Source organism: Microcebus murinus, chromosome 2 (assembly GCF_040939455.1).
Source record: "Microcebus murinus isolate Inina chromosome 2, M.murinus_Inina_mat1.0, whole genome shotgun sequence".
In the NCBI taxonomy this organism is placed as follows: domain Eukaryota; kingdom Metazoa; phylum Chordata; class Mammalia; order Primates; family Cheirogaleidae; genus Microcebus; species Microcebus murinus.
In genome coordinates, this window is record NC_134105.1 from 40861825 (window position 1) to 40885206 (window position 23382).

At 59.9% G+C, this 23382-nt stretch overlaps 1 protein-coding gene across 1 annotated transcript in view; it reads right to left on the reverse strand.

Annotated features, from left to right (window-relative positions):
- Positions 1–4961: 4961 nt before the first annotated feature.
- The window catches only part of GLIS1 (GLIS family zinc finger 1), a 217366-nt gene continuing 198945 nt past the window's right edge, over positions 4962–23382 (reverse strand). Inside the window, exons 6-11 of the mRNA XM_075998572.1 lie at positions 21718–21828; positions 18251–18383; positions 13135–13291; positions 8258–8436; positions 7476–7643; positions 4962–5473 (exon numbers count right to left, since the gene is read on the reverse strand). Of these exons, the coding sequence (XP_075854687.1) occupies positions 5316–5473; positions 7476–7643; positions 8258–8436; positions 13135–13291; positions 18251–18383; positions 21718–21828 (906 nt within the window). The 3' untranslated portion in view covers positions 4962–5315. The remainder of the gene's footprint in view (positions 5474–7475; positions 7644–8257; positions 8437–13134; positions 13292–18250; positions 18384–21717; positions 21829–23382) is intronic.

Genomic DNA, 23382 nt, shown 5'->3' on the forward strand with positions numbered 1-23382 from the left:
CAGTGTCTTGCCCGCTCGCTTGCATACCCCCGGGGATGAGGAGCTCACTTTCATCCCAAAGTAGTCCATTTTACTTTAGAGGGCTTTGCTTTTTAAAAGTCTGGGATTGCCCTCAGCCCCACCCCATGGAGTCCCAGTCTGCTAGAGGGTCTCCCAGCACAGTCAGCTGCCTCCCTCCGGGGCACCCTGCGGGGCTTTGGGAGTGGGGCCAAGGCCCCCCGAGTCTCCTGTGTCCCCAGCACCCTCCCGTGCCCTCAGCATGGGGTTTGCAGACCTCTCCCTGTCCTGGCCCCTGTTCTGCTCATACTCGTCACTGGCAAATTAGCTCAAAGAAGCATTTATTAGACTCCAACTGTGTGCAGGCCCTATGCTGGGCACTGGAGATGCAGGGTTGCCAACATGGTCCCTGCTGTGACAAGAGAGTGGCACAGGAAAGAGGAACTCAGGCCCCAGACCTTCCCCCGGTGGGGGGCTCCAGCCTGGAAGAGCCGGGCTGAGCTCTCGTACCTGCCCCGGCTGCCAGGCGAGCCAGAGACTCCCAGCCTGGCGACGCTGGGCGGCTTAAATTCTTCCCTGGAGAATCTCACACACAGAAGTTCTACGGAGAGCAGCATAACGGCCCCCAGAGACAGCGTTACGGTGGACCCACGCTCCAGCGTCAGTGTCTTCTACTTGCCTGAAGCCTGTTTCCTCGCCCTCCGCGCCGCAGCCCCCCAGATGGTGCTGCAGCCCGGCTGCCCTGCTTTTTTGTTCTGCCCTAAAACAAGTGACCAGACCAAGTCCAGCCCCCAGGGAGCTCAGCAGCCCCCTCCCTGCTGCCCAGACAGGACACGTCTCCTGGTGGCGCAGCCTGACTCGGGGCTGCCTGAAGGCTCCTCTCCTCCTGGACCTTCTGGACCCAGGATAAAGGGAGGCTGTCGGTGCTGCGGCCCCAGGGCTGACGGGCTGGCAGTTCCTTCCAGGTTCATGTTCCTTTGCGTTTCCCCCGGAGACACAACCACTCAGAAACCTATAAATCCCTGGCAGGGCTGACGGCCCCTGCGAGTATATAAATTAGCACTTGTAAAGGCCTAATGGTCCCCTCTGGACGGCTGAGACGGGCGCGTGCCAGGAATCCTCAGGCGGGTCCCCAGGGCAGAGCCGTGGTCGGGATGCAGACCAGCAGGGCGGGGGCCAAGCGCTGGGTCCAGCTCTGCTTGGCTCGTGGCCTGGGACAAGTCCTCTCTGAGCCTGAGTTCTTGCCTCTGTGAAACGGGGTGACAGCACTCACCTTGCAGGATTTCGCCACAGAGCTGCAGGGGCCGCCTAGCATGGGAGGCGTTAGCTCTTCGGGTAGGCGAAAGGGTAAGGTGGACAGGGCCCGGCTGGGCCCGAGGCCGGGTCCCCACTGCCCATCGCTGACCTGCTCTGTGACTTTGGACAAGTCATGTCCCCTCCACGCCCATGTCCTCATTGCATGGGCTGACTGAGTCCACAGACCCACGTGCGGCCCTCCTCTGGGCCAGATTCTGCGAAGGCCAGTCCTTGTTCCCTTGCCGGTCTTCCCTGCTCCACTAATGTGTGTAACAAGCGGGTATTGAGCACCTGCTGTGTGCCAGGCGCTGTTCTAGGGGCTGGGCGCTCAGCAGTGAAGGGGACAGATTGGAGCCTGCCCTCCTGGGCCTTATGTTCCAGCGGGGGCTTCCCTAGCACAGGCCTGCTGCAGCGGAGGGGCAGGGGTGTCCCAGGCACAAAGCTGCCATGTCACAACTCTGACCACCCTGTGCTTGGTGTCCCCTCCCCGTTGGGCTGGCTTGGGGGTGTGCAGAGAGGCTGGAAGGGGCTGCAGAAATGGAGTCTTTGGGCCTGGCCTTCCAGTCTTCGCAGCGAGAGGGCTGGGGCTGGTGGTCCAGGTGGCCTGCTCAGCCCTGGTGTTCTGAGTCCGTGATAACTCATGGGCCCCCAAAGCCAGCAGGAGCAGGCCTCTCCCACCAGGACGGCCCTGCCCCAGCCACCAATGCTCTGGGCTGCCTTGGGCAGCTCACTGGCCCTCTCTAGACCACAGGAAATTAGAGGGTTTGAGGAGGGAGGGAGCCAAGAAAGGAGGAGGGTAAGGAGAACACCTGGCAGTGTGAAGAGCAGGCCCATGTGACACCACTGAGGCAGGAGAATGGAGGAAAGAGAGCGAGGGAATGAACTATGGGGTGGAGGAAGGGAGGGAGGCAAGAACTGGGAGAGGAAGGGGAAGGACAGGGCAGAGAAACAGTGGGACAGAGGGGGATGGGAGGGTGAGGAGCCAGGGAGGAGTGGAGAGGGATGAAGGGGAGCAGAAAGACAGTGAGGACAGAGGGAATGGCAGGGAGGGAGGAGAGAGGGACAGAGAGAGGGGAGGGAGGAGAGAGGGACAGAGAGAGGGGAGGGAGGAGTTGCCCTAGTGGAGACCAAGCCTGGGAGGGAGGCTGTGGGGAGGAGGCTGGACAGAGGCCAGGGCTGCGGGGCAGTCTGGAGTGGCTGGGCTGGAAGGGCAGCATGGTCACCTGGCAGGCCTGGGCACGGTCCCTGAGCCGTGCATCCCCCTGGGGCCCCTGGGCAGACTCAGCTCCTGATGCTCTATAGACACCGCAGGGCCCCCACCCTGTGGCCTGTCCCCTGGGGCTCTCCAGGTGGGGTGAGATACACTGGCCCCTGCATCTAACCCCACTAACCCCCCCACCATGTGACAGCGACAGTCACACCTCCCTGCCAACTGGGGCTTGTTGCATGCCCCTTGCAATGTTGGTGGGAGGCTCCTCTGAGCTCCTGGCTCAGTCCCTGGCACAGAGTTGGAGCTCAGGAAGGGCTGCGGCCTTAGTTTTTTCTGGCTCATGCCAGGCCCAGGGGTCCTGCCTGGGGGACCCTGCTGTGCTGTGCTCACCTTAGATTAGGAGGGAGGCCTTGCAGGCATTAGGGCGGGTGTCCCCTGAGCGTGCCAGGAGGAGTGGGGGCTCAGAGGAGTCCCATTTACAGCTCAGGGTCCCCATGACAGCTGGGACTCACCACGAGCCCCCGCTGCCTTCAGCCCCGGCTCGGCCCTCTGTCTTGTCTCTGTCTTTGTTTCTCTTTGCCTTTGTCTCCTTTTCTCCCTCTCTGCTCTCTGAAATCAAATGAAATCCAACTGCCAGCTCCCTGTGTGTTCCCCTGCTCGCGGCTCAGCCCTTTTCATTATTAATAGAAATATGTCCTCATTGTACAGCTTAATTCTGGAGTGGATTAAGTATTTACAATGACATGCAGCATTGATTCCTGAGCATCCCTGTTCGGGGAATTTTGCCACAGCCTAATTAGTTCCATAAAATCAGTGGGGGCGGGGACGGGGGGCTTGAGGGGCCCTGGGTGAGAGCCGGGGGCTCCCGACGTGCTGCGTGACGTGGGGTCAGTCCCAGGGCTTGGACCGGCCCACTCTGGGAGGCCCAGTCGGCCCGAGTCCTCGGGTAGGACGGCGTGGTGGGCAGAGCACGGGCTCCGCAGCCCTACCCCTCGCCGGCTGCCCACACTGCAAGTCACCCCGCTCGCCCCTCCTCTCTGCGTAGGTGCCAGGGGCCGGCAGGGAAGAGGGCCTCGCCACACTGGGGCAACTGAGGACAGCGTGATGAAGGGACTGTGCACAGTGGGTGGGCAGGTGTCCCCAACCCCCTCCACACCTGAGGGGGGGCAGGGAGCTGCCCCTCCATCTGCAGAGTGGGCTGCATGGAGGGGCTTGACCAGAGCCGAGACTTCGGTGGGGACACAGCTGCCCGCGGGCGGACCCCCCTCCTGCCCTCCTCCCAGGCCGGGCTCCTCATGGCTCATGCCAGAGGGCGGCGGGGGCCAAGCGCCATCCCTAGGGGTCACGCTAAGGGGTCATCAGCGGTTGGCCTGCGCTGGGCTGTGCGTCTGGGTGGTAAGTAAGACAGTGGTACAGTAACCTCCTCGGGGGCTCTTGGGAACAGTGAGCTGATTCGGGGACATGCCCATGGGGGCACAGAGCAGCCACTCCCACGGTCGGGTATGATGGAGGCGTCCCTAGATGACTGGGAGGGACCAGGCACACATCATGGGTTTTGTCACTGCTTGGCTGGGGGCCCTCTCTGAGCCTCAGTTTCCCTCTCTAAAAGAAGGGAGTTGCCTAGATCTTTCCCTCTTGCTTTCCCAGCCCTGAAGTGCGAAGAGGCGACCGGGGCCTGCGTGCGAGTGCTGGCTGCCGCTCCTCGCCCCTGGAGGGGTCACAGCTCCTGGGCTGTTCCTGGAGCATGGGGAGGGCAGACACTGTGACCCCCTCAAGTGGTTTCACTTCAGCAGGGACAAGGCAGGAATTTTCCTTGATCTCTTTACCACGTGACCTTCAGGGTGACACAGCGAGATGCAGGCCACTGCCCAGGTCACCTGCACAGGCCTGGACTGTGGGCCTGTTCCTTGTGCTGGACGCTGGGGAGACGAGCAGGGGAGTGAGACAGACCCTCGCGAGCCCCAGTCCCCCAGGGCAGGCGTGGGCTCCTCGGACAAAGGATGCTGTCTGCCCCTGCCGGTCGGCAGGACCTGCCTTTGCCCCTCGCCTTCCGAGGCTGTTTGCACTCGTCCTGGAAGGCTCGACTGCCCTCCCACGGCATTTGCTGGTGACACAAACCCAGGCACCCGATTGGAAGCTCATTTTCCCACCAGCTGAGGACTCGGTGCAGCAGGCAGAGATCTGGGTCCCAGTTTCAGCCTCGGCCTGCACCTGCCGGCGGGGCTGAGCCTGCCTTGCGGCCTTGTCCTGGGACTAGTAATGGTGCCCGTAAGGCCCCGGGCCCTGAGGGCCCGCACGACGGAGTTCCCTTCCCCATGGTTGGAACCCAGGGCCGGAGCTCGTTTCCAAGTGGCCTCCCCAAGCCCAAACACCCAGCTTTTTGTCACACTCCTCCGAGGTTCTCCTGGTCACAGTCTCTAGGCTGAATCACAAAGCAGAACCAGGCCCCCACGTCTTGTTTCCAGTTTTTAATTTTTTCTTGTAAAACCAAAAATATAAAACTGGCAGGGGAATGAAAAACAAGTTCTGTACATTTTATATACACGAGGTCTGTGATTTCAAAACCACTGGGCAGAGAAAGGGGAAGACACAATCAAGGGACTGTCACAGGGTCCTGGAACCCGGCGGGCACCTCTGAGCGCCTAGCCCGGGCTCGGACGATGGCTCCCGGCAGCGCTGGGTGCCGCTGCAGCAACGCGCCCTGCACTGGTGGCCTGGCTGCTCCGGCCGGACGCACGGAGCGTGGGGGCGATGGCGAGTGGGTGACCCAGGTCCGCAGCGCAGGGTGGGCAGGTGTGGACGGCGACGTCCTTCAGGTGTCCGTGTAGATGGAGGGGATGTGGCCCAGGCAGTGGTCAAAGGCCCCGTTGGGGAAGAAGCCACAGTCCTCAGGGCCGCTGGACACCACATCTTCAGATGGCTGTGGTGGCAGTGCCGTGGGGCACGCGGCCTCAGCTAGGGCCTCGTAGCCTGTGGGCAGGTGGGGAAGGGTCAGGGCTGGAGGACGGCGGGGGCTTCCCAGCCACCACCCTGCCTGCCCAGGGTCCCTCCTCACGGCGTCCCCTTGGAGGGGCCTGCTCTGAGCCCCTGCTTCTCCAGATGGGGGAGCCGATGGATGGGTGGGGAGGGGGTCGGAAGGTGTTCTAGGCCTTGCACACCCCGGGGCCCAGGGCAGCAGGGAAGATAGGCACAGGCTGGCTCGGGGTGGTCCATCACCCACGCCTGGACTGTGGGGCAGACTTGCGGGGGTGAGGAAGGGCAGGGCTGCGAGTAACACAGCCTTTGCCCTCAAGGGTCGGTCCCCTCCTGGCAGAAGGACCCGGCTCACCCCCACTCCTTCAGGTTCCTCCTCTCCACTAGATACAAGAAGCCCAAAGAAGGGAAACAGAATTTCCTGGGCACTTACTAAATGCTCACGCAAGCCTTATTTCACTTAAGCTTCACAATGATGAGGTAGGATTCATTATCCCATTATAGAATTGGGAAAACAGGCTCAGAGAGGGCAGGACACTTGCCTAAGGTCACACTGCCAGTAAGGAGAGGAGCTGGGACTTGAACCCAGGTCCCTCTGGCTCTGAAGATGCCTGGCTCTTTCCCTGGACATGCTGTCTCCAGGATAAGGTCACTGCTCAGAGGCCCTGTCCCTAAGCTGCTGTCATGAGCTTGTGTGGTCTAAGAAAGGTAGGCCTCAGTCTTCCCATCTATGCAATGGGGTTGGCTGAGCTGTCCCGAGGCCCTGCAGCCCCATCAGCCTGTCACAGTCTGGATTTGATGCTGTGTGTCTGTTCTTGGATTGACAGAGGAGGTGTGGGCAGCTGAGCCAGGCCCGGAATGGGCACTGGGGAGAAGGGAGGCCAAAAAACTGCCCATCCTGGTGTAGGGGGCCTGTACACATGGGCATATGGACTCTGTAGTTGAACACAGGCACACAAGCACGCTCCTCTGAAACAGCCACATCACACACATGCACATACATGTCTGTGGAAACAGACACGAGGCATGGGGCGGGTAACACAATGTGCGCACAGACGGGGCACACGGACAGCAGCACAGTATGATATGAGTACACGGGGCAGACATGACTGTGTCTGCCCTGCAAGCTCCTTACATGCTCACGGGGGCTCACACTGCCCACCTGTGCCACCCTACCTGCTCAGGCACACACAGTCACGTGAAGACAGACTACAGCCATGGAGCAGGTGTGGGGACGTGGACCCACAGGTTCGTGTGTGCCTACCTGAGGCCTCGGTGCCTGTTTCTGTGTTCCTGTCCTTCCAGCCCCGGCTGCACATACTCAGTGCTGCCCGAGGGGCCTCTGTGGCAGGTGTCGGGCTCCACTCTGGGCTCTCGTGTGCCCCAGCTAGACCTGGGCCTGTGGCCATGCGGGGGGGCTTGGCCTGGGGAATTCAGGGTGGGTCCAGCCCACCCATCTGATGCCCCTGCTCTGACCGGGCCTGGGCCTGCTGGTCTGAGCCCGACCCCCCTGGGCTGTGTGACCTCCCCTCCCCCTGGGCCTCTCTGCCCAGGCCGGGGCATCACCTGGGGAGGCACAGATGCGCCCAGGAAAGAGCACAGTTCCAGGCTCTGTCCTCCCCTGGTTTCCTCATCTGTTAAATGGAAATCAGTATTCAGTTCATTCCCTGCTATATCCCCAGGGCCTGCACCTGTGCCCACCACACAGTAGGTGCTTAATAAATATTTGGAGTGAAGCATTAATTAGACCATGAGCTCCCAGTCTGAGTCTTCAGAAACCTGTCAGGTCCAGACACATATAAGCCGAGTGAAACTGTGGGAGGGACACTGACTTCACAAGCAGGGTGCCAATCCTGGTTCTGTGGGCCTCCCGACCTTCTAGTTCCTTCTCTGCACAGCGGTGATGACCCTCCCGCATAGGCTGTCCACAGGCTGCAGGACATTGCACGGGCAGGGCCTCGGAGGGTGTCGGGCAGGGCGGCAGGCGGGCAGGGCTCACCTGTGGCAGGCAGGGGCGCACTGAGGCTGTGGAAGCCGTTGGGCCGCAGGGGGTTGAAACCATGGGCTTCGCCAGCCAGTCCGTCCCCACCGACCGCGGGCTCAGTGGTCCGGTAGCAGTCGCCGTAGGGGAAGCAGTTCTGGATGGAGTGGAAACTGCCCTGGTAGCCTGCGGAAGGGGGTGGCAGGGGCCGCGTTGACAGAGGGAAAACGCCCAGGGCAGGCGGGGACGTCCTCGCTGCACTGTGCAGCCCCCATGCTGTCCCGCCGGGCAGCGTGGGCGTGGCGAGAGAAGAGAGCAGGGAGACAGGGCTCCCGCAGTCTGGGGCTGTCTCAGCTCTGCCCTGCAGGGCTGGTGGGCAGGCGAGGGTGGCTGGGACGGTCCCCTGTGGCTGTGCCGGCGTCATCTGTGGCTGGCCCCACTGCTCTGAGGGCGGGACTGCAGCCCTGCTACTCCTTCCACACTCAGGCCCAGCATTCCCAGTCCCTCGCGGTGGCTCCAAGCCACAGGCCTTGCCACCCTGCCGCCACCGACGCTGTGCCCTCTGCTGAGAATGCCCCAGATGCCTTGTCCACGACACAGACTCGTTCTCACTTTCTGAACCAATTTCCCCCAGGAAATGGCCCCTGCCCAGGCCTTTAGGTCACCTGTCTCCCAGCTTCTCCCAGTGTGGCCCGTCAGTCTCCAGTATCCCCGGCCTCCCCCCGGGGCCGGTGTCTCATTCCTCGGGGTCCCTGAGCAGGAGCTGGGAGGGCACACGGGGCAGCCCCCCCAGAGCTTACCTTGTGGGCTGGGCAGGGGCGGGGGCGGAGGGCTCTGGAAGGGCGGGTAGGACGGCTTGCTGGGCAGCGTGGAGAAGGGCTGGCCCCCGGGGGAATGGCTCTGGGAGGACGGTGGCAGCGGCGGTGGCCCGAGCCCCTTCAGTGGGCTGACCATGGGCGAGAGGAGGCCAGGCCCCAACCTGGAGAGAGCAGAGACGGCCATCAGCAGGGAGGGGCTGCCGAGGCCTGTGTCCCCGCAGTGGGGAGCCACCAGCTGACCTGCTCCCACTCCCCGCACAGCAGTTAGAAGAGGAAGCTTGTATTTCAGATCGCGCCCAAATTGAAACTGTAAAACCCTGTGAGCATTGGAGTGAGGGTTGATAGCCAGCAATGACGGAGGGAATAAGCGTGACCCTTGGAGTCGACACAACTGTGTGCAGACCCCTAACCGCTCTCGTTGGCCACGTGACTTTGGCAATCTGCCTAACGTCTCTGAGCCTTGGTTTCCTCGTAGGGCACGGCTGCCGGCTGGCACACTCGGGTCCTCCTTACCAAGAGCTCAACCCCAGCCACTGCTGCCGGGTGCCGGGCGCTCTGCCTCTTCCTCCTGGAGGAAGCCCCGGACGGCCGCACTGAGGGCCACGGCGGTTCCTTAGCAGAACAGCCCACGGCACTGACAGTCACCATTCACAGAGCCCCTGCCTGCCCCGAGGCCTCGTGACACAGGTGTCTTGCATCCTTTTTGCAGATCAGAAAACCAAGGTTCAGAGAGGTTTGTCCAAGTTACTCCCGGCCACACAGCACTGACCTCCTGAGTTACAGTGAGGGTAAAATTAAAGCAATGTAGATAAAGCACTCAGGATGATGACTGATACATTCCGAGCCACACCATCAATCATCGCCATTGCTGCCAAGACGACGGGGGAAAAACTAGTAGGTGGGTCTGATGTCCAAATTGGCCTTTTTTTCCTGCAGTGTACTCTGAGGGACCTTCTCCTGGATCTCCATCCCTGACCATCTCTCCCCCACTTGCACACCTCCTGTGATGGGAGGCTCACTACTTATAGTCATACATCTAAGGGGATGTGGGCCCAAGACCTTCTCCTGGATCTCCATCCCTGACCATCTTCCTCCACTTGCACATCTCCTGTGATGGGAGGCTCACTACTTATAGTCATACATCTAAGGGGATGTGGGCCCAAGACTGTGCTCTCTGGCAGCTCATATTCTGAAGCAAGACTGCAGCAGCTGAGAGCTCTCTGTAGGCACCCCGAGCCCAGCCCAGCCCAGCCCGACGGGCAGTCTAACTGGATGCACGTCACTGCAGATGAGGTTCCCTCCTCACACTGCCCTCCTGAGCCTGCTGGGCCCTGCTCACAGGGAATAAAATGACTTTGGGATCACTTGGGCTTGGGGCACTGGGAACCAGGTTGGAGGCTCGTAGCCTATAAAGTCTTTCTGCGGTGCAGAGAGACAGAAGGAGAGCTCAGAGTCTCTACTTTCCTGTTTGGATCTGTGGGTTTGCTGGACCATCCACATTAAAATATACTGCAAGTCCCACGTCACAGCTCCAGGTGGCCTTGTCAAGCTAGGCATGTGACCCTCGCCCACCACCTGAGACATGAGGTGTGAACGGACAGATCAGTGCCCCTCTCTGAGGGAAGGAGGGTCTGGAAATGGAGAAGGGAGATATGGGGAGAGGTCAGGGCTCCATGCCTGCAGCTGGGCCAGGTTCCTCTCTGCTCCCTCCAGCCTGGGCAGCCTGTTGTCACTGCCCCTCCTCTGTGTGGTCTGGGACCCCCACTACTGAGAGCTTGCTGGGGGCGGGGGAGGGGTCCTCAGCAACTAACACACTAACACATTATAGGTACATGTCACCTTTTTAAGTTTGTGAACTGAATCCTCATCAAGTCTCCGTGAATGAATTGTCACTACCATCATCATTATTTTTAGGCCTGTGTCACAGGGCCATCAAGTGGGACGGGTCTACCTCTGCCCTATAAACTGTGGAGGGCTGTGACAAGTCAGGTGTCCTGGTTACCAGTTCTCCTGGCTGGAGCTGGGCTGAGGCATGGCCAGGACAGCGGATCCTCCTTCCCCCAGGCCTGCTGTGCGGTGCCTGCCCACTCCCATCCCAGCGGGGGCACCCACCGCCCACTCGCCCCTGGTTGCCCGTTGCCCCTCCCCTGGGAGCCCCTGCAGGGAGGGCCAGGTCTTGGCCCCTCTCGGTCACCGTGTACCCAGCACTGGGCCTGGCACATGGCAAACAACCAATAACACTAACAAACGGGTTTCTGAACCTCTCGGCTACAAAACCCAGAGATTAAAGCATCGCAGAATTAAGGAGAACCAGATCTGAAGGGGAAAAACACGCATTTTCCAAGTTTGTTTTTCCTGTCTCAGCCCTGCCATAAATTCGCATTTGCCACCTTCACAGCCAGTGAAATTAAACAGAACACGACTATCCGCCGCAGACGTGAAGGCTGAGGTTACGCGGCTCTACCTGAACTCTTTAAAAGGAAAAAAAGATCATCTGGAGCTCCTCTTCTGAGTCATGCAAATAATTCCTAAATCAAATATTTTTGCTTCAATTGGAACCTATAAAAATTAATATAAAACCTCACTGGCCTGGCAGACTGAGAGCTTCAGACCTCGCACGGGGCTGGGAAAGAAACACCCTATTCAGCATCTCCTCTGAGCCAGGGTAAACACATTTGGTCATGAAGTCAGGCCCTCTTAGCATATTTTGAGTGAATCAGATAATTCTGTCAAGCTATTTAAACGTCCCAGCAAACCACTAGGGAGCCGCGAGTGGCCGTTCCCTGTTGACTTTGGCAGGAAGGGGAGGCAGAAGGCCTTCTCCCCCGGCTCCTCCTCAGGGGATGAAAACAGAAACCCATTCAGGCTGGGCCGGGGCCTGGTGTCAGGCGCGAGGGCCGTCTCCTGCGGCTGGAGGAGCCGGTGGCCCGGCTGCTCGGGATGACTTGGGGCCCTGCTGCCGTGGGCAGGGGTGGGCCGGCAGGCTGGGGTCCCGTCTTGTCGCCACTCCGCCTCTCGCTGCAGAATTTCTTGAAGGTCACTTAGGCAGGCGGCAGGCAGGTGATGAGCGAGGTGGGACAGAGAGCACAGGCCCGAGCAGGGAAAGGCCTCTGTGGTTTATTTTCCTTTGGTTGGAGGTGTTTTTAGGTTGGCTGGTGGGTGAGCAGGTGGCCTGACCAGGTGGGCGGGGGGGCCAGTGTCGGTGGAACTCATACCAGGTGACACACACTCTGTCAGGCACATGTAGCTGACCCTCACCACCTTCCTAGAGGAGGGTTTTTAAATGTCCTTTACAGAAGAAGAAGCAGAGGCTGGGGGACTGGCGGGTTTCCTGGTTCCCTGTGCAGCCCGTTGGGGCTCTCTGCCCACACGTGCGTGCAGCCACCATCTCCCCCTGCCCCGAGAGTGGTCCCTGTGCACAGCCAGGGCCCATCCCCGATGCCCGCCTCTCCCTGCCTGGCCAGAGTTTCCTGACTCCTGCTTGCTCTGTGTCACCATCACCTTCCAGTGTTCCTCCTGCCACCCTGGACCTGGCCCAGCTCAAGATCCATCTAGCACCCCACCTTCCACCCTGCACCCTGCAATCGAGCCCTGTGATGCAGGCCCCAAACCTGACCACACCACTGCTCAACACCCTTCGGGCTAGAGTCCCATCCCAGGCCTCGTGATCAGGCCCGGGTGACCTCTCCCAAGTGTATCACCCCACAGCATGGCTCATGTTTCCCAGGACACACCAGGCTCTCGCCAGGCCACCTTTGCCCTTGCTGCTCCTTCCTTTCTCCCAAGCTCCACACTTGACCCACTCCGACCTCACCTCCTCACCTCGGAGGCCTGGCTCAGCATCCCCTCCTCCAGGAAGCCTGACATCCTCCCCTCGCCCATTCCCTGGGATCTCTTGGCTCCCACGGCACTTCCTGCCTCCTCCCCTCTGTGTGGCCAATCTCTGGAGGAATGTCTGTCTCCCTCGCAAGGGGCTTCTCCGGGGGCTCCATAACTGTACACTGAATGAACGGATGGATGAATGGCGGGAGGAGCCTGGGTAGGAGCAGTAGGCCACAAGTTTGGTGACAAAGCCAGGCTGGTCCCATAGGCAGGCCAAGGCCAAGGCTGCAGCCTTGGGGAGGAAGGGCAGGGAAGGAGGAAGGTGCTGGGGCCAGGCCTTGGGGGACAAGTTTGATCAAATCACTGCTGGTGTCAAGCAGAAAAGGCAGGGAGGGCAGGCGGGCAGGGCTGAGAGGCCTCCTCCTGCTCATTTGCAAGGAAAACAGATTTCAGCAGCATTAGGGGCCAGCAATTAACACATTCACCATTTCCAGCCACTTAAGTGGCCACAATGAGAACCACATTGAACAAAGGGAGAGGCTGCCCCTCTCTGCAGCGATCCTGCAGCGAAGGCTCCCAGACAGCCCCAGCAGACCAGGCGACGGCCATAGCTGCAGCGGCCAGAGACAGGCGTGAGGCCCAGGCCAGCACCCCTGGAGCGGGCAGTGGGCAGTCTGGTCGCCCAGTGCCTGGATGAGCCAAGGAGAAGCCAGAGTGAGCCCCGAGGAGGCCTGGGGTTGGGTGGGGAGCACACCATCTTCCCAGGGTCCCCTGAGGGGGACAAGAGGGTACATGAAGTGACAAGTTCGGAAGCCTGGTCACCAATACTGTCTACCTCGTAGGGTTATTGTGAGGTTCCAGTGAAACTGTACACAGGAAGAGTTTACAGCACAGTATGCAGTAAGTGTCCAATAAATGTTGGCTGTTTTCATTATCAATGACAACCAGATAGTGTGCAGGACACTTGCCCTTGCCTGCCTCCCACGCAGGTGCCCACGCGCTGCCCCTGGAGCAGACTGGCGTGATGTGGTACATACCCGTCCCTGGAGCCCTCAGCCATGGGCAGAGGGGACAGATGGTGGTGGGAACCGGTGCTGGCGTCCAGCGGGTGATGCCTGGAAGGGACGTCATGCGTGGGGGGCAGGATGCCTGATGCAATCCCGTTGTGAGGGGTGATGGAGCCGGGAAACACACCTGCAGGGAACCAAACAGATGTCACTGGACTTTGGCCATTCCCTAGAGATGACTGTGGACAGCCCAGGAGCTGTGTGGGCCTGATTATGGAGAAAGACAAGAAAGAAAATGAGCAAGGTTGTATTAATAGAAGTTTAGGGGCAAAATTGAGGGAGGTGATGGCCCCACTCTGCTCAGTTCAGCCCTGGCTAAATGGCTGTGCCCACAGCTGGGCCCCAGCCTGACAGCAGAGGTGGACTGCAAGGGACTGTCAGAGACACGGGTGGCCGTGCCCTGCATGTGTACACGTGTGTATGGGGGGCATGTATGGAGCAGGCACTTCAAATCTCTGTGGGGCTGTTCTGGAAAAGAAGAGGCAGATGGAGACCCTGGAATGGAGAAAAGCTTGAGAGAAGCAGACACCAGCTCAGGGCTTGGCAGTGCCTTCTAACAGGCAGTGTTGCTACAGGGCAATGGGCTGCCTTTGATAGAATAACTATCCATCCCCAGAGGTATGTAAGTAGAACCTGGGTGTCCACTGTGAAGGGTTCCAAAGAGAGATGACTGCACTAGCTGGGTGGCAGGCTGGCTTAGAAGACCTCTGAGAGGGCTGCCATGGATGGTTGTACAGGCTGTACACTGCACAAGGGTCCCAGCTGAGGAGAGGAGTCACCCATGTTCTAGCTCAGATTCTAAACCTTCAGAAGACACTTGCAGGGTGGTACCTTTTATCACCTCTTACCCCCAAGGACCTTACCCTTATTAAGAAGACAGATGGGCTAACAAATCAATGGGGGACACAAGGTCAGAGGTAGATGTTGCTCTGAGGGCCCAATTATGGGTTTGGTAGTTACTGAGGCCAGCACTCCCCAGATGCCTTCACCAAGGAACCCTGATCACAGGGGAGAACAAACTCCTACTCTGGGACTCCGTGGACTGGGGTGGCCCTCAGGGGTGCACTGATGCAGTGTCCACTCTGGCCAGTGGCCGCCCTGGGCCAGCTGTCACATTTGAGTATCACTCTGGTGACCATGGATCCAGGCCCAGTGCTCTTTATCACACCGTAAGGACCAGCCTCCTTTCCTGGATAGGGTGAGGGAGGAATTGTACCTTCTCAACCATTTGGAGTTCCAAGTATAGCCCATCCCCGGCTGACCCAGGCCTGCATTCCAGGAGGCGGCTACGGGAATTGAGCAGGGTGCTGGCAGGGATCGGCAAAGGGTGGCAATGCCTTAGGCGGCGCAGCACGGAGAAAAATAAGTGAAACTTCAGGATTAAAGGTAGGAAGCGGGAGGACTGTGGCAAAGTGGAGAGAGTATATCCTGTAAAGGACTTTACATTGAAACTGTTAGAAAAGTAAACAGCCAAAAATAACCTCCATGGTGCCTGTGAGACCCAGCGGTTTGCAACCCCTGGCCTGGAGTTTGAGCACAAGCACCCCATGTTACATGAGGCGAAATTCTACTCTTACAACAATAATCACCGCAACTAAGAATGCGCACGTGCCAAGCTCTTGCTCCACAGTATCTCGCAGAACCATCTCGACAACTGTCAGTGGTGGAGATAATCCGATCCCATTTTAAGATGAAGAAACTAACTCTCAAGAAGTACTTGTCCAAAGTCACAGAGTGGGCAGCCAATCAGGCCTGTCTTCCCAGCGGTAGGGAGACAAAGTCCATCTGAGGCCAGGGCCAGGAAGTGGCGCAGGCCCCTGCTCAGGTCGTGGCTGGATGTTGGTGGGGGCCTGGGCTCCGGGCAGGCTCTCGGGCACCCTCTAGCCCTCGGCCCCAGTCCCTGCCCTCCCTGCCTCTGGAACCTCCTCTCCCAAGGGCAGGGCCACCTGTCCCCAGCCACTGCCTCCTGGGCCCACACAGCCCTCCCCCCCCCCCGCCTCCCCCCGTGGGAGAAGTCACCCGAGGGGACCTTGGCGGGAGGAGCCTGGCTCAGTGCTGCTTAGGGCTCGTGCTGCTCACCGCTGTCCTTTGCACCCCCTCACCTGCCACCTTGAACCCATTTGGGGGCCTGACAGCCGGGAAGGCCTGGAATCCTGGTAACTCCCGCTCCCTCAGCCACGCTGACCTCATGCTGCCCACGTCCTCACTGCCCACCACGTCACCCCGGCCTGCTAGGGACGGGCTGCCCACTACCCTCCCCAGGGTTTCCTATGAAGAAGGAAGCAGGTGCCTCCCGTGAGACAGGCTCTGGGGGCTGCTGTAACCAGACAAGGAAAAGTCGACATCTCCCTCTCCCTCACCCTTCTGTTCTGGACCCTTCTAACCCTGTTTCCCCCGCCTCTGCCCTCCCTGGGCCCAGGGCCCTGCCGTACAGCACCCCCGCCCGAGAACGGACATGTAGTGGGCGACTGAGTGTGTGCAGGAGGGATGCTGACCACGTAGACGAGCGCTGGACGGGCATGAAGGAATTGCCAGACTGCGAGGGGCAGTGGGAGCGGGACGCCGGGGGTGATGGGCTCACCCCAAACACACTACTTCAGGCTGTACAGCAGCAGCATCGATCATCAGCCGTGAGCACGTAACCTCTGGCCCTAACGTCTGTTCCCAGCTGTGCCTCGGGCGTCTGTCTGTCCCGCAGGACAAGCTGGCAGGTTGGAATCTGGAGGATCCAGGTCACCTGGTTGTGCCTGGCAGCAGCTCGAGGACATGGACTAGCATGGGGCGTGGCATATGGCAGGTTCTCGGTAGGCAGAGGGGTAGCGTTAACAGCAGGGAGGCAGTGGACTATTGGGTAAGAGCACACCCTGCAGCCAGAGGACGTGGGTTCAAATCCTGCCTCTGCCACTTGCCGGCCGTGGATAGCACGTACCCTAGGCTGGCGTTAGGATCACGGCAGTGAGCACACACCTGCTCAGTCCCTGGAGCGGCTCCCTGCATGGATTCAGTGAATGTTGGGTGTTGCGTTAGTGTAAGAGGGCTGAGTGAATAGCCACCCTCTCACTTACCACAATGACAATAGTAATAATGGTAAAAGAAAAATCCCATAGGATTCGTATAAGTGATCATGTCCACAATCATATTTGTTCTTATGGGAGGTCTGTGAGGGAAACTGAGGCTCAAAGCAGGGAAGGCACCACTGACTTGCTGTCACAGGGCAAGCAAGGCAGGTCCCGGCAGGTGTCGCATTACCTGTGAGGCCCTCCAACCTGTGAAGGTGCCTCAGTGGTTCTGTTTCTCATTTGTAGCACAGGGTGGTTGGGGGTCGCATGGTCTGGATGACATCTGCAAAGTGACCCGCCCAAGCAGGTGCTCAAGGGGTGGTCATTGCTGGCCTTGCCCCTTCTCCCCAGGCCAGCCCTCAGCTGCCATCTGGGAATACAGGCGCCCGCCCCCCTCCGGACTGCTGCTGGCTTCTCCGGATGACCCTGGGGAGTCCTTGTCCTGCCTGGGCCTAGTGCTCCCAAGGAGAAACGGTGGCCTCGCCCAGGGGCAGCTCTGCTTATCGGAGGCAGCCTTTCTCCTGCGCAGAATCCCTCTCAACACAGACCCCCAACTGTCACCGCCCGTTGCTGGGAGCTGCCACTTGAGATACCTTCATCCCTGGGCCAGGTCAACCCCATGGTCGAGTCCAACCTGCCATGCTAGCCATGCTGACCCAGTGGGACGCAGCCCCCGCACAGGGTCCTCTAGCTGGCGAGGGCGAGTGTGACCTCCTCCACCCATCGTCCTGGGTGTCAACCCCCCCCGGGCCTGTCGCAGCACAGACCCCTGTGCAGGGGCCCACGAGAAAGGGTAAAAACCTTCTCTTCCTGAGGCTGTTTGGCAAGTGCTTTGATACATTTTTAAATCTGCTGCTACTTCAACACTGAGGGGAAAGAATAAGAAATCAGAAAATAAAAAATGTCTAAAATGGTTGGAGTAATTCAAGAAATCCCAGAGGGCGGCAGAGCTTTCTGTCTGATGCTGTGGTTTCTCTCGGGGGAGCAGGGGGTGCGAGCATTGTCGGCTGGAATCCAAAGGCCACAGCGCCCTTGTCTGGGCTGGATCCCCAGGCCACAGAGCCAGGAATTCCTGCTGTGGCCTGAGACCTGCCCCGTGGCCCGCAGCCGCTGGGAGGGACGGACAGGCCACCTCCGCTGGACCAGAGTGTCTGGATGGATGGACCCGCAGGGACCCAGGGGCTCAGGGGACCTCATCCTGGGCCACAGAGTTCAGTGCTGAGCTGGAAGCGATTTTGGCCAAGTTGTCTACACTCTGAAAGCCTCAGTTTCCTCCTCTGAAACAGAAGTCCTGGTGGGGCTTCAGCAGGACTTTGAGCCGAGGCCAGAGGCAGAATGGGCTCTTCTTGAAGGTGGTTCCTGCCTGTGGATGATCCTGGCAGCACGTGCCATCAGTTAGGGCTGGGTCTCACCCAGGCCACCGCAGCCTCTCCTCATTACACTCGGGGCAGGGCCACACGGTCCCCCAGCCCGGCTCTGTGTATGTCCCTATGCTGGGTGCCAGTGACTGTGGGATGAGGCAGACCCTGGCCTTGCCCTGGAGGAACTCGCAGTCTGGTGGGGGAGGCAGACGGGAAACAGAGCGACAGCCCAGAGGAAGGCTTCCTGGAGGAGGGGGTCCCCAGGTGAGTCCTGAAGGAGGGGCAGGGGGAAGAGAGGCTGGCAGGGTGTGGACCGTGGCCTGGGGTGAGAGGGAGCAGAGTATTCAGGGAGCTGCATCTGATGTGCCAAGGTCAGGGCAAGAGGCCACCAGGAGGGCCCAGGCCGAGGAGTGTGGGCTTCCCCCCGTGGGCAGTGGGGGCCGCAGGAGTGTGAGGGGACATCTGCCTGGTTAGGTGAGTTGCAGAGAGAAGACGGGTTCAAAGTGGGGAGCCAGCGGCAGAGAGGCAACCACACCCGACAAGTGGCTGCCCATGTGGGTGGCCCACGGAGCATCCCCGTTGTCCGGGAGGCACCCCCGGCAGAGAAAAGGCCCTCTCGGAGCCCGTTCTGCCCGTGCCCCTGACCCTGCCTCCCCGCACACGTACCTGCGAGCAGCTCCTGGCCTGGGGCTCGGCCGCCCTTCCCGTCGCTGGCAGCCAGCTGTGAGGCTGCGTGGAGCTGCTGCAAGGCCAGACACTCGGTCAGGACATCGGCCTCCGTATCAGGGCCCACGTGCAGCTGGGAACAAGCAGAGGGAGACAGGTGTTCGTGTGAGAACGCCTGCCCACCACGACCCTCACTTTAGGGGACAGGGAAGGAAGCACGGCAGCACCAGGGCAAGACCTTTCCTGTCGCCGTGGCTCAGTTTCCTCATCTGTAAAATGAGGCTAATTATATATATTGTAAAGACCGTGTTAGCCCAGGGCCTTTGAGAAGCAGAGGCCGAGATGGGATTCAACATGTAAGGATGTTGAGAGGGTATGTGCCCGTATGAAAGAAAGCAGGGAGACAGCCAGGAAGGCTGGGTGAGGCCCGGACCCAGGAAGGAGGGAGGAGAAAGAGGCTGGGTGGAACCTTCCTAGACTGGGATTTGGGGACTTGGGGAGTCCTCAGGGAGCCAAAGCCTGCTGAAGTCAGGGGAGTCCTATGTCCCCTAGGAAGGGCTGCCTCGGTGTCCCTGCTGGCCCCGCCATATCCAGTCACTGCTGGGCAGCCTGTGGGAGGCATGGCCTCAGCACAAACACTGAGGCAGCTGCAAAGGGCAGCACTGGGGCCTCCTGGAGGTGGCTGGAAGGGTGTGAGGTACATTCTGTGGCAGACACCTGGCGAACTAAGGCATGGGAGTGAAATGCAGTCTGCACGCAGTAGGTATCCATAGGTATGCAGCAAGCGCCTCTGCCTCCTCCCTCCCCATTCCCTGTGCTCCACCTTTCCTCCTTCTGGGTAATAGGTGCAGTGCAAACAGTTCAGGGGACAAGAGCTGGGCTCAAATCCCATTCTTTCTCTGTGTGATGGTGGACAAATAACTTGACCTCTCTACCCTGCCCGTAACAAGCAGCCATGGTCATATGTCACACAGGTTGCTGGGTGCAGCGATGAGACGATGGGCAGGGACACGCTTTGTGAGGCGCTGTGTCCAGGGCTGGCTGAACTCCGGCTGGCCGAGCCCACCTGGTCACCCTGTAGTGGGCAGGATGGGTCGGCACGTGGACTCAAGGTCGCCTGGCTGACAGCAAGCTGGGCTGGATGCTCCCCGCAACCCCGGCAAGCCTTTGCCAACAACCCTTGGCTGTCTCCAAAGACAGTCACCCCAGAACGCCTTCACCTCCCCAGACAGAGCCAGAATGGGGAGGGATGAGGGACCCTCAGGATATCGGGAGGGGAGTGAGGGGGCAGGCACGTAGATGGGCTTGTTCAAATGCTTGCCTTAAACAGACCCAGAAAAGGCAAGAGCCTGGTCCCACGTCACACAGCAGTGGAGAGTCAGCCTGAGGGGTTTTCCACCCTCCCAGGGCAGAAGGGCCGGGACCCAGGCCTGAGAAGGCAGGCCCAGCCTCGAGATGGGCTCATGGCTCCCTGACCCAGCAGCTGTTTTCCATGTAAATTAAGTTTCTGGCAAAAGAAGGCCAAGGCATGTTCTTGCAGACCGCAATGTCGATCGGATTAGGAGCAGCAGGAGAGGAGAATTAAGGAAGAAAAGCATTTCTAATTCTCTCTGAAACGCAGCAGGCCTGCCAAGGAGTTGTCATAATACAAGGGTCGCTTTACCCAGAAAGATATATCATCTCAGATGGCTTTTAATGGATGCTTATTGTTGGGAAGTTTGCAGATCTGCTGCCCCAAGTCCCTGGGGGCCCAGTGTGAGCCAAACACGGGGCCTGGGAAAGCCAGGGCAGGGTTCCGGTCCTCGGGCACTGTTCCGCTTGGGACAGAAGCCTCCCTGGCGTGGAGCTCCAGCCTACTGAAGCCTTGGCTATTCCCTGTCCCCGCTCAGGCCCTGGAGACAGAAAGGTCTGGGATGGGACCAAGTTCTGTCACTCCCAGGCTGCATGGTTCTGGGTTGGTTTGTTAACTCTCTGAGCCTCAGTTTCCACATCTCTAAAATGGGAATAAAAATAGACATTGCACGCCTAGGGTTATAGTGAGGACTAAAGGAGATATAGGGCGTGAAGGCCCAGGTGCAGTGCCTGAACCATGGAGGCAGCTGGGTAAAGCTCACCCCACTTCCCAGGGGGAACAGGGAGGCAGCGTTTCTACCAAGGACTCACCGGGCGGGCTTTGCCCACGTCCTTCCTCTGCTCCACAGCGTCCTACAGGATGGAGACCGACGTCCTGAGCCTGGCTGTCTCCTCCTAGCATCTTTCTCACTGAGGCCTGTACCTCGGTACTGCCGCCAGTACCCCACTGCGGCCTCCCCCACCCCACGGGCCTAAAGCACTACGTTCTCCAGCCTGTAGGCCGTGGGCCTGCTGTACTCAAGCCTGCGTCTGCAGCTCACCCAGTGCTTGGAATATAGTGGCTGCTCCAGAAATCCTACTGGCCCCTGGTGTCTCTTTACCCCACGCCCTTACCCGGCACTCGAGGGCCCCCATTCCCATGGCCCCGGTGGTCCTCAGCAGACATTGAGTTGAACCCAGCCAGGTGGGCTCTGCCCTAAGCTGTAGTCCTGTCCCTCCTGCTGCAGCCTGGGTCCCTCAGCCACTCACACACTGCTTGTCCAAAATGGAACCCGCTGCTTTTGCCTGCAGACCTTCTTAAAGAGTCTCTGTCCTGGTGAGGGGCCCCACCATCCTGTCTCCAGGGTTTGGCACTGGGGCTCCTGGCAGCCCTTCCTCCTCCTTCCCGCTGTGCCCCAGGCTGGGCCCCACATCTCTCCTGCTCCCCAACCAAGCCCAACCCATTCTCCACGTGGCCCCCAGAGCCAGTCATCTCTGAAGGCCACAGGTCCCTTCTCTGCATAGCACCCACCAAGCTCAGGTGCTAAGGCCCTTGCCCAGGGCCACAGAGCCAGCAGTGGTGACCCGGGCTCCAGTGCTCACGCCCCTGACCTGCACGCTTGCCCTGCTTCACAGCTTCCATGGGCCCTCCTGCTCCCATCCAGAGGGGCTGAGGACCCCTTATCTGTGCTCCAGACTACTCTGCACACCTCTATTGTCACCGCTATGATAGGATATTGGATCATGTCTTTACGTCTGCCTCTCACCACCAGGCAATTGCAAGAGGGGATGTGCTTTTTCATTTTTGCATCTTCCGTGTCCAGCACAGGGCTGGACATGAAACGTCTGCTGCACAAGCCACGGTGGGTGGGCAGATGGGTGGGAAGGGGAACTGGAGGGTGGTCTGTGGTAGTAAATGGCTGGCTGGGAGTGAGGAAGGAAGGGCTGTGGGTCTGCAGATACACTCAGGGACCAGGTGGGAGGTAGACACACAGATAGACAAGTGGACAGTGGCATTCTTAGGGTGTGGATGGGTGGAGGCATGCAGGGAACGTGGGCACCTGGCCTGACTCTGGAAGGGCAGCTAGGAGGCCGGGGTGTCTGCAGAGAGCGCCAGGCCAGGAGAGCCGTCTTACCTTCTTACGCACCTGCTGCTCTTTGGCTGAATGGGCCTTTACGTGCTTGCGGAGGGAGCTGGGATCCGTGTAGCGCTTGGAGCAGCCGGGGATCTGACAGGCGTACGGCTTCTGTAACATCAGGGCACAGGTGGGTGAGTGAGGGGCCACCTCAGGGCTGAGGTCCTTCTGCATGACCCGGTGGGGAGGATGACTGGGCGAGGGGCCGGCTGCGGGCCAGGAGGGGTGTGGCTGGGCCAGCCCTGCCCCCAGGTGTGGCCTGCTAGTGGTGCCTGGCCGAGGAGTAGAGGAAGGGGGTCGTGTCTCTGTTCTCCCACCCTGCCAGGACCTCAGGTGAGCTCCTCCTCTCTGTGAGTCTTTGCTTTTTCCTCTGCAAAATGGAGCCAACCTCGTTCTAAGGGTTCTTCCAGCTCAGACCCTGGCTCTGAGAAGAGTCCGCCCTTCGGATCCCACAGCTGCGAAGCGGCAGCGAGCAAACAGGCGTGCAGTGAGAAGGCTCCTCGGAGAGGAGAGGAGCGGGCACGGCACAGGGCAAGGGGCACACACGGGCCAGGCTGGGAGGGACTGACCACACCTCGCTGGTGGGTCCAGGGTCCCCAGACAGCTCTCTGGGCCACAAGAAACCCAGGCCCCTCCTCCCGACAACCTCAGGAGGCCAGAAGGGAGCTGGATCTCAGAGACACAGGCCTAGGGAGACTGGGGGCCGTGTCCTTTGTGTGGGGACTGGACAAGCCCCTTCCTTGCAGGGCCCTATTGCTCATCCAGAACATGAGAAGTGGACCCCAATTCCTTCCCACTGCCTCTGCCTGCATTCCCGCCCTGGCCTCCAGCCTGCCCGGGGGTCCGATCTCCCCGCACACTCACAGCCAGCAGCCTTTTCCACAGATGGGCCCTGCTCTTGCCTTCTGAAACCCCCTCAGTGGCTCCCTGGTGCTCTCAGAACATAGGCCATATCTAGGCATCCAGGGCCCTCTGAGGCTTGGGCCCTGCTGGAGTCTGTACACTTTCTCCGGTCCCACCCACAGGACTGTCCTTGCCCATCCTGCCCAGCCCATGTCACCTCCCTCCAAGCCGCCTCCTCGATCCCCCACCCTCTCCATGGGCCGAGCTTCCTACCCACAGCACTGCCCACCCGGCACTATAGCAGGAGGCACCTGTCTGACTCATCCCAGGTCTCAGAGTGATCCAGGCCAGGGCACTCCTGGCTCTGAGTTCTGATCTCTCCCAAGGGGCTTCCGCAGCACCCTGCTGGGGACTTGGCCACTCCTGGGGCTGGAGGTTCACAGGTTTTCCCCTTTGAGCACATCTTGTGGTTCTGATCTTTCAGGACCCTCTGTCCCCCAGGACTGCAAGGGACAGGAGACCGTTTGGAGGAAATGACTCCTCTCAGAGTAAGTACCAGGGACTGCAGTGTCCCACGTGGAGCTGCCCCCCAAACTTCAAGCCAATTTTGCCCCTGCTGGACCGAGGAGAGGCCAGTCTGACCTTGGACCCAGAGAGAGGTGCCCATGGCCCAGGGACCCTGTAGCAGGGGAAGCAGAGAGACGACCATACCTTGGTGCTGCCTTGGAGAGTTGCCAGGTAAAGGATGGAGGAGAGCAAAAAGAGAGAGACAGAGTGGTGAGAAGCCTGCCTGGCTGCGAGGAAAGCCCGGGAGGGAGGGCT